The following is a 10694-nucleotide window of genomic DNA, read 5'->3' on the forward strand; positions in this document are numbered from 1 at the left end:
CTTCCTCCGCGCCTCACGCTCCCCTTGCCCGTGGCTATATGATCGTGAAAAATGTGTTTACAAAACTCGCTCTCTTGCAGATCAAACCGTACGGACGAATCAAAGACTTTGGAGAGAGAGGCAGAAAAGAAGCGAGGGAAGATAGAGAAAGAGAGATAGAAGGGGTATGAGCAGAGGGTGTGTAGAGGCCTTATAATTTTAAAATTCTCTGTGTTTTATTCTCTCTCTCTCCCTCTCACTTTTTTCCTCCTCATGTAGTTGTGTGTGCGTCTGCATCTCCTTTGGTAATACAATATCTTTAAGGCCCCCAAAACAACTATCTGTGTCTCACAGTTAAACATGAGATAATGCAATATTGATGTCTCCTTGTCTTTGCTATAACGCAATACTAGACCCATTCAGGCTGGACACGCTAACATAGGCCGATAGTGCCCTTGCACTTAAAAGAATTACTCTGCTCCTGTAATAAATTTTAGAGGGATGCTACACAAATATGAAGTCCCACAAGGAATATAGAAGCCTGTGAGAGCATAGAAGTAAAAAAAAACAAAAAACACTCCCAAAGAAGCATCAGGTCACCTTTCATATTATGTATTCAGTACAAGGCACACAGTAATATTGGGCTGTATTAGCTTTCAGCTGGTTCTTTGTGCATTTGGGTTTCAAGGGAGTGATTTGAGACATGTTTACTGGTCCAGGTTTTGAGCGACTTTGTGTTAGCTGAGGCCTCTGGAAGTCCTCAGAGTTATGAAGGCTATTTGCGCTTCATTTTGTGCATCACTTGTTCACGTAATTAAAATTTCAGACTTTTTAGTTCATTAACAAACAAGGACATTATTCTGAAGTCCAACGCTGGGTGCTTGTCACTGCTGTCTTAGTAAAAGTTGTTGAACTGTTTAAAGACCAGGAACACTATTCAATCAGCGCTGGTGGTATACAATTTGGGTGCATTATTTTACTAAGATTTTATTAAGTAGCCGAACCAAATAGAACCAAAACTGCGTCATTTTAGAATCCATAAACGCACAAAATCTGACATGGTGTTGTACATAAAATGTGTGATAACCTTTTTAAAACTTATGTTTTATACTCTTGTGGTTGGAAATATGTTTCTCAAGTGCCCATATGATACATTACTTCTATGACAAGACTTCTTTTTTTTATCACAATGTCAAATTGCCTGATGAGGGTGCAAAGGCAGGAAAGGTGTGAGGAGTTATTTTTAAATAGAAATATCAGAATTGCTGCTCTTAATGTTTATGACAGGTTTGATAATTATGAGAAGAGAGCATCTAAAATCCACAGACAAGGGCAGGAAGACGACACAAAAAGATGAAGGAAGGGGAGGAAAGGGATTGTGAGGGGATGATGGTGAATGTGGTGAAGGAGGAGAGGGGAATGAGGGGGGTGGGGGGCAGACAGACAGGCAGGGGGAGCGATTATAGCAGGGTTTATGTATGAGCTATTGATTGAGTCGGTGGTGACTTCTTGAGTGGTTAATTCGGGAAGTGAGAGCGATAGAGAGAGTAACTCACTGACCAGAGAGGGGAGGGAGAGTGAATGGGGGGGATAAAGAGAGAGATAGAGTAGGAGAGCGTGAGGAGGAGGAGGAGAGATACAGAGGAAGAAAAAAGTGGACTTCCCCAAGTTAAAAGTGTGGAACATAAGATTCTATTTGGCAAGGAATTAATTTGTGGTTCATGATTACTAACAGGAGCAATTTATGAAAGAATGAAGCAGGGTTGTTTTGTTTTTTTGTCTTTTGACCCTTTTCAAAACTGCTGAACTTTTCTCCAAGTGCTTGACACAAACACTTGGATATAAAATTCAGCCAATATTTAAAGGATTTCTATTACAGAAAAAAAGTCTTAAGATTTGTTTATTATGTGGATTATGCATATATGCTCCTTCTGTTTGGCACAAAACAGCAACTAAAAGGGAAAATAAATGAAATCCACATTTACCTGTGTAGGGTTTTAGAGAGGGCACGGTACCTCGGAGCAGGAAGGGTTCAAATCCAGTCTGAGGCTTTTTGTGTGATGTGTGCATGTTCTCCCCATGAATGTGTGGGTTCTATCCAAGTACTCCGACTTCCTTCAAAAGTCCAACGACATGCACTGGTTTAGGTGAACTTCTGATTCCAAAGGGGCCGTAGGTGTGAATGTGAGCATGAATGGTTGTCTTTCTCTACGTGTTAGCCCTGCAACCCATCCCGGGTGTTCCTTGTCTCTTGCCCTATGACAGCTGGGATGGGCTCCAGCCCCCTTTCAGCAACCCTGAATTAGATAAGGGGAAGGAGATGGATGGCTGGATGGATTTTAGAGTAACATATAACCAGGCTTTGAGCTGGAGTGTCTACCTCAAATCTAAATTCTCAATCATACTGGTTCAAAAGCAGTTATCACTAATTTAGAGGGGAAGTGTCATTTAAGCATGAAGGTGATTAAACACCATTATGAGCTGCTAAAGGGTCTCTATGACCCCAAACACACAGAAAACAGTGCAGTCACATTCAAACACTGTGTAAGTTATAATGATCACACAGCTTCTGATCTGCCTTAGTATTGCTTCAGTCCCAACGCGGTTTTCTTTGGGAAATTAACTGAAGATCTGAGCAACCTGCGTTCATGTCCTGAACATACTCAACTCAATTAAAGCCTTCCGCTCTCCATCACACATAAACACTGAGCGAGATCAGACAGTGTATTTTCTTCTCTGGACTTAAGCCTATAGGACACTCGTGCGATCGCTGGAAACCACAGAAGGATCTGTTGGTCTCACTGCATCACCTTGTCTGAGGAAAAAATAGTCAAGAGCAACAACTCTGAGTGGGAAACAGGGTGGTGTGTGCGTTTGTTGGACGTGTTTGTAGTGTAGTGAGCGTGAAGGTTCTCAGTAATAGCCTATAGACAGATTGGTTATTATTCCAAATGTGTCCGATGCATATTCGCCCGCAGTTTGATTTGCAATGCATCTCTCAGTTTGTTCGCTGGTAGGATATCCTGGATAGGATATCAAATTCCGAAAAGCTGCGCGCGCGAGTGACGCTACGTGGGTTTTGCGTGCATCGATGTGTGTGTGTGTGTGCGTGCGTGCGCGTGTGTGTGTGAAGGTCAGCTCGCCGGCGCAGTTTCTTTTCCTATTTCTCTTCCCTCTCGCGCAGGTTTTGATCTCTCAGCCGCGAGATCAAAGGCGCTCTCTGGCTATTAGTCAGCGCGAGCCATTGATCCCTCATCGATCCACGCGAGACACAGCCGCCCCGTGAACACCGCGCGAGGCTCCCAAAAGCTCCTCCCGCGCGTCAGGAGAGAGAGGGAGAGAGAAAGCAGAGGAGGGAGATGGAGCGGTGTCTGTGTGTGCGCGCGCGTGCGCGCGTGTGTATTTTTCTACTGGCGCGGGCAGAGCCAAACTCGAGCTTTTTCTTTGCCGCGGGACATGAAACAATGAGGCTCGAGCCGGTTTTAATAAAGCGCGCTTTCCCTCCTTTCAACTCTGGCGCGAGGCGGACGAGCCGGCAGCGGAGAGCGATCGATAATTAATGACGATGAATAATTTAACCCTATCGATTGATACTTTTTTCTTCATCCTTTTTCCCCTTCTTTTCCTTATTTTCTTAAGGCCAGCGTTCTATATCATACTAATGCCGTTTTCACGCGCTCAACATCCTCATCTTCACTCACCTCTTCTTAAACTTGTTGGAGTTCACCACGGATCGTGAAAGTCTGGAGAAAAAAAATCAGGTTTCCTTATTTATCAAAGTATTTATGACCCGAGCTGGAGTCTAAACTTCTCTCCGTGAATTGAGCTGGCCTTTTCTTCTTCTTCTTTTTAAAACCGCAAGGTGTTGTGTTTGTCATAAAAGCCAAATATGCACATCATACCCCATTACAATTAGCCCAAGAAACGAGCCATGATATTCGACCTTTTAACATATTTTGTCTGCCAACACTTCATTTATTACAGTCAATCCCCCTCACACACTCCTGGTGTTACTCTGTGACTTAAAGTAGTGATATAATGTAGCAAAATCTCCAAAGCTCAACTCATGAAAGAACACATAAAGCTCTTACTCATTTTAAAGCACTCATATTTTCAGCAGGGGTATCTGTGCTCGTTGACTTTAAGCTATGTATTCATAGATTTAGGAACTTGATGCAAATTCTAAACCCAGCCTTATTCCTTAAGCCGTGAACCAAACAGTTCAGTGCGAAATTATGTTCCTTAAGTTTTCAGATATGGACTTTAATATTTCTCTGCCCTATTACTCCCTGCCTCTGTTGTCACATCTTGTACTGCTGCTCTACTGTATCTTTCAAAGTACATTTCACTGGATGATATTCTGGCCGGGCAGTCCTGTCAGATGATAGCCTGTCTCAGTGTGAAGGACTCAGTATTAGCTTTGCCCCTGCAGTGTGGAGTAATGGGTGCTCTGTGGGAGAACAACTAGATTCAGCCAGTACTCCTGTAACGATATGTCTTGGTTAAATACACTGATGCTGCTGCACCGCTGCCTGCTCCTATTATAGTGACTGCACTGATTTCTCACTCTTTCACATTGCAGTGTGATGGGTGTGTAAGGTACAAAGGAGGGATTGTGGGGAAATCTAGCGGCTATAAGTTGCAACATGATCAGTATTGCTGTGATTATCTGCGCAGTTTCAGTGATTAAAATGTAATCTTTTTTCATTTTTTATGGATTTTCACAGATTCAAAGCTTAAATGGTAAAAGTGAAAACCTTAATGTACAACATGAAATGCAGAACAAAAAAAATAAATATCAATAATTTAAAAAAAACAACCAGTGATGGTTTTAATGTTTTATGATTCATCGAGTGTGTAATATCCTGCGAACAGGTCAAATTGTCTGAAAAACCTAGTAATTGGGACCAAATCTTTAACTTGTGAAGTTTTGAGAGTCTTTGGGATGCTGAAGTTGACTCTTTTTTTCGTTATGTAAAGGCGAAGTTAATTTTGTTGATGGCAAGGTTTCAGTCATTGTTTGTCTTAGTTTGAAAAAGCACGTAGAACTTTTTGTTTGTCACATACAAAATCCAAAGAACCTTTTTAATTGGATGCTCAAACAAGATGTAGATGAGATGCATATTTGGGCTTCAAAACAAAATTTGCAGCTTGATATTTTAAGATGTAACTAAATATTATTTTTAAAAATCATATAAAGAATGTTTTTTTGGTAATTAAGATGGAACTTAAGCTAAATAAGAAGGTTTATAGGCCAGTGTATGGATAGAATTTAATTCTGTGTTGACTTTTCTCTTCAGCATTTGGATAGATAGGTTCTTTTCCCTCTTCCTGACCAACCCCCTTTCCTCCTCTCCTCCTCCTTCTTCTCTCTTCTGTCTCTCTCCTCATTTCTCCTCTCTCCTTCTTTCCATCTCCTCTAACAAACCCATAGCAGAGTCCCTCTGTTCTTCCACCCTGAGGCTGACCAGTGTGTCAGAGCTAACCAGGGAGAGGAACAGAGAGAGAAAGACAGAGATAGCAGGAGAGAGGCAAGCAGAGTGAAAGGAAGAGAGAGAGAGAGTTTTCAGTCGGGCCTTTTTCAGGGGCAACCAAAAAAAGGAAGATGAGACAGATGTACAGAGTCCTTTTCATCTAGTGGAAAAAGAAAGCGGGAGAGGCCAGACTTTTCATGCCTCTCACATTTTTCTATCTTTTTATATCGTGACCCATCACTCTTTCCTTCTTTAGACAGCACTGGAGACATAATGTTGCCTGAATGTCAGGCTGCCCTCCTTCCTCGCTCTACCCCAGTCACTCTGCAGAATTTCAAAAAGTAGTTTGTACTACAGTATATCCCTCACACTGGTTTCTTTTCACTCCCGTCAGTGTCCTACTAACCTTGGCGTCACAAGTATGCCAGTTCTGCCTTTACTTTAGCAACATTGTTACAGAGTTGCTGTATGGGAGATACATGCAAAAGTTACAAATACAAATCTGTGACCTTTGTGGCGAGACTGACCTCTTAAAACTCAGTGGGACTGGTCCAATCCTGACTCTTGGATATGCTTTTTCAGTCCTTTTCTTACTCTTAGTCCCCACTTGGGCAAGAAAGTCGAGAGGTCACAGGAAGTTCATCAGTTGAGAAAATACAAGTTTCAGTTTACTGCTGAAAGAAGGATGGTTCACGCACACGTTTACCTGAACATGATGCAAACATACCAATTTGGTCATTGCAACACTGTAGTAATTTTCATCTTTCTTTCTTTGGACTTTGTCCCTCGTCAGTTACAATAGATGGAAATGATTGCTCTCGTTGATGTAGGAGTTTGTCTTTAGAAGACCCATCTGCTTGTCCTATTGTCCTTTTTTTCCAAAGCAGTTTTCCAATGATCAAAACAGGTTTGGCATTACATGACTGAAAGGTTATTTATAGGAAGCGACTGAACTTTATTTGCACTGTGTGAAATTCAAGAAGAAGAGAAATAAACTGAGTGAAAAATGCATTTTATCTCCTCTCCAATCATTAGTAAATCTGCAGTGAGCAGTATAACAGTATAGTACCTTGCACTGTGGGTTTGATAGCAGACAGCTTAATTTCTTATATTGTATGAATTTTGAGGGCGTTGCACTGTGCATAATTTTCACTCTCTAAGGCTTTGAAAATGGCTAAAAGTAAGTACAGAGAGCAAATGTGGAGGGATTTCTGAGGTTTACATGTTGAGCAGTGACAACAGCAGAAACCTTTAACCTTTCAGCCATGACACAGGAAGTTTGTGTATCCCTGCAATGTTGTTGTGTCCTAAAGTCACAAAAAACAAAGTGCACTCTTTCAAGCGTTAAACTATAGAAAAGCCTCTGAATCATCAACACACCAGAGATTTTCCAGCAGTAATGATCCATTTGCTAGATCTAGTGCAGGCCTACACTTCAGATTATGTGTAGGAACACAGCTGAGGTGTTTTTGTGAAGATGTGATTGTGTGAAGTAACTTAGTGAATCTATTGAGTGTGCTTACTATTGTCACCGGTAGCCGTGTGATCCATCATCCACGATGGGTTTCACAGGTGACCTTTTGTGGGAGAGGGGTCCTTTGTTTGGACTCTGTGTCTCTTTGTCCAAATAAAGCAGTGTTTTTTCTGCCCACATCTCTCTATCAGTAAACCAGAATCTTTAGTAAACAAAGTGCATTCTCTTTTTCAGCTCGGTGAGATCTGTGTTAGTGTGCCGATATTGATTCAGTCAATATCTATGGGCTCCATGTCTTACTTTGTGTGCTGCGTCGTACAGTGTGTGTGCGACGGCTACCTGAATGCCTGCGTATTTGTGCCATATCTGCTTGAGACTGTGTTTACTGTGCATGCACAATCCCTTACAATCTGTGAGTGTCTGTATCTGACAGTCTGTGCATGCATGTGTGTGTTCGAGTGTGTGCGTATGAGGAGCAGTATTCCCTGGGCTGCTAGTTATAATGTTTCTGGGGGTGATGGGGGGAACTTGAAAGCCCTGTGCTGCCCAAATCAAAACTAACAAGGAAATGATGGGGGCTCCTTTATCTCCTCTCTGGCCTGGGGGGCTGAGGGGGGGCGAGAACGGGAGACTGGGCAGGGAGGGAAAGAAGAAGAGGTGGGAGGGAGGGAGAGAGAGAGAAAGGGAGAGAGTGAGGGGAGGAGGAGGAGGAGGAGGGGGGGTAGCCTGGCTTCCTCTTTGATTTGTAAAAAATGCATTACCTCCGAAATCAAACGGAAAATTACTGCGCCGAAGCAAAACACACAGAGCAGGAGAGAGGGAGAAGGGTGGAGTGGAAGGGAGGGCGGGGGAGAAGACAGTGGATAGGTGTGTGAATAGAAAGGAGGTGGGAAAGAGGAAAGGAGGAGTCACCTGTATAGATATGCTGTTGGATATGAAAAGGGAAGGAAGAGTATAGATTTGAGGTAATGCGTAGGTGGTATGAGAGGAAGTTGGAAAGACTGTGAAAGACAGGAGCTCACATATATGTTTCCCGTAGAGGAGATGAGCTTATACATGCCGTGGACCATGAGAATACGGCAAATGAAAGAGATGATGCAGTATTGATGACCTGTAGCCCACGGGGAAGAGGAAAGTTATGGATTGCTACCTCCAACACAACGTATATCTCATTTTGTAAAGACCAATCTTCGCAACGGCCTTCCTGTCAGATGAGGTCAACATTTTCATGGAAAGATGACAGTTTCAAATGTTTTCCAAAATCCCCAAACATGTGAACAGCGGGGTGTATTTTGATATCCTACTGGTAAACGGTCTAATCAAAATATTTGATCCTTTTCTAAAAATGAGTTGCACGGGATGAGTGCAGACAGAGTCTCCAGATAGTTTAATGACCAAAAAAAAGAGAGAGAAAAGGAACAATAAGAGTAAAAATAATAATGATTATTATAATAAATAGAATTAATGTCAGCTCTGCACTCATAGACAGAGAGAGCAGACTGAAAACAAGGAAGATGAAGAGCGGGAGGGGAGGGGAGAGAGAAGACAGCGAGCGGGGCCACAATCCAAAGGCTTGAAGCGGGGTGAGAGCGAACGTGAGACAGAAAGAGTCAGAGAGTGAGAGAGTGAGAAATGCCTGGAGTTAGCAATAATAATTTATACAAACACACCTTAATAATTCACGTTTCATTTCAATGCTGGAGGGAAAATCCAAAATTCACAGAGCATAATTAAATAGAGGCAGAGAGTGAAGGGAGAGATAGAGAGGCCAGCATTAAAGATACCAGTGTAGCAGCAGGCTATCTCTTCCATCTGAGCTTTGTAAAACAACCCTGATGAAACTGTGATATCCAAACTAGATTCCATCTCAGAGTTCCCCTCTTCATCACAGAAACACCAAGATCTCCTCATCTTCTCGCATTAGCAGATGTCTATATGAATATATTTAGGAGGCCTTATGATCATAAGCTCTTGTATTCTAAAAAGGCCTACCCTACCTCACTGACACGTGCACGTATCATTCAACATTCAATGCAGAGCATGAAGCGATGTGATGGGGTGAAAAAATAAAAGTTTGGGGGTGTTTTTGTAAATCTTCAGATTTCAAAATGCACAGAAGTAAAAACAAAATCAGGTTTTTAAATAGTTTGGACAGTTTATTTTCTTGTGATGTTAAACATGGACTTGTTCACTGGACTCACTGCATCATTTCTGACTTTTATTCCAACAATTTTGTGTGTTTTAAAAAAAATGTGTAGTTTTATATAACCACATACTATAATTATAGGGGGTATAATATAATTTAATATTACAAGTACAGATGTGAAGTGTTTTCTCGCTTTTGCTTGTTCACACTCAGCTATACAGTGACTACTAAACAGTACATCCGACAATTAAAATAGTTCTAACTCAATCAACTAATAAAACGACACTCTTGTATGTTCAAATCTTTGTGCAATTTGGCACTATTTGTAGTACTTACCTGACTTACCTAGGATACCTAAGGTGATATGAAAGACATTTTACCAAAAACTATAGCCCTTTAAATCCTTTTGAAACTTTCCTCATCTGGCAGACAATTAAACCTAACCTTTAATAGCCCCGAACATAACTTTGTACATGAGATTTTTTTGATACTTTTAAAACTTCACTAAGAAATAACCAAGTCCTATTATATATTTAAAAACCCAATTTTTAATGTATAATGTGGCTCAGTTTTCAAGTTGGTTTTCAAAAGTCTATTTAATTCCTCCTGTTCATAAATGCACTATAGGGATGTCCACCACGTTGCATCAGACACAGCCTCAGGTGGCCACATCCATCAAACACCTGATCTCTACCAAAGACATATGAAACATAACCTTGCTATATTTCACATCGATTTAAAGTATCATTTTGAACTCATGTTGCGCCTTTAGACCCTTATGCAATACCTTCAGTTTCAACAAAATGTACTCTCTTCTACTCTGACTTGGTGTAATAAATGCAATAAACATGCTGGGTAGTTGAAACTGGCCTAAGCAAATACATCTCTGCAAAATTCTCTGTTTTTCATTTGTAAAAGTTAATGCCTTCTCTCTCTTTTGTTTTGTTCCAGGTTTTGTGGAGGCATGGACTGTAACTGCGTCAGTGATCTGCTGCTCCCCCCGGTGCCCGCCCTCTGGACGCCAGGTCGGTACTGTCATCAAAGTTAGTGACATGAAGGCAGGAGACTATTACATCCTTGCTTTTCTGCATCAAATCTCCTTAAAGTTCTTATTTGTAACATTTAAAATCTTTCAACTTATCTTTAAATCTAGTCCTAAGCCACATGTGTAAATTGGGTGAACCCAGACAGCCAAAACAAGCAAATACTTAAGAAGCAGCTACTTCATTATTAAAATTGCATGTTGAAATTCATCCCCAATATTCATCTATTTAAAAAGATTAACCATACACATTCATGTTTGCCAAACAAGTTCAGACTCTGGTAGTAATTGGTTCAATGTGTAATGTATTTACAAGGCTAGTTAGTGCCAGATTCACTTTGGCCTGAGTCAAAAAGCTACTTAACTTCATCTCTGATGGTCATAGAGTTGGCTTTTAAAATTCAGACCTGAGCAGCATCAGTCAGATCTCTCCCAGTGAGCTGTCATCATCCCACTGACCAATCTGTTGAGGCTAGAGGGCATTAGCTCAGACTAACATTGCTCAAGGCACGTGCTGTGATATTAAACACATCATCCCTCACCTCCATCACTCATCAGTCATTCAGACAGTGAACTCCC

The 10694-nt window shown here is 41.4% G+C and overlaps 1 protein-coding gene across 4 annotated transcripts in view; it reads left to right on the plus strand.

Moving 5' to 3' along the window:
- erfl1 (Ets2 repressor factor like 1) overlaps positions 1–10694 on the plus strand; it is a 48918-nt gene that overhangs the window by 30081 nt on the left and 8143 nt on the right. For all 4 annotated transcript variants that reach the window (XM_014338731.2, XM_014338730.2, XM_005938263.3 and 1 more), the window contains exon 3: positions 10025–10098. In XM_014338731.2, the coding sequence (XP_014194217.1) occupies positions 10038–10098 (61 nt within the window). In that variant the 5' untranslated portion in view covers positions 10025–10037. The remainder of the gene's footprint in view (positions 1–10024; positions 10099–10694) is intronic.

This window comes from Haplochromis burtoni, unplaced genomic scaffold (assembly GCF_018398535.1).
Source record: "Haplochromis burtoni strain Fernald_Lab_line unplaced genomic scaffold, NCSU_Asbu1 Contig_237, whole genome shotgun sequence".
Classification (NCBI taxonomy): Eukaryota; Metazoa; Chordata; class Actinopteri; order Cichliformes; family Cichlidae; genus Haplochromis; species Haplochromis burtoni.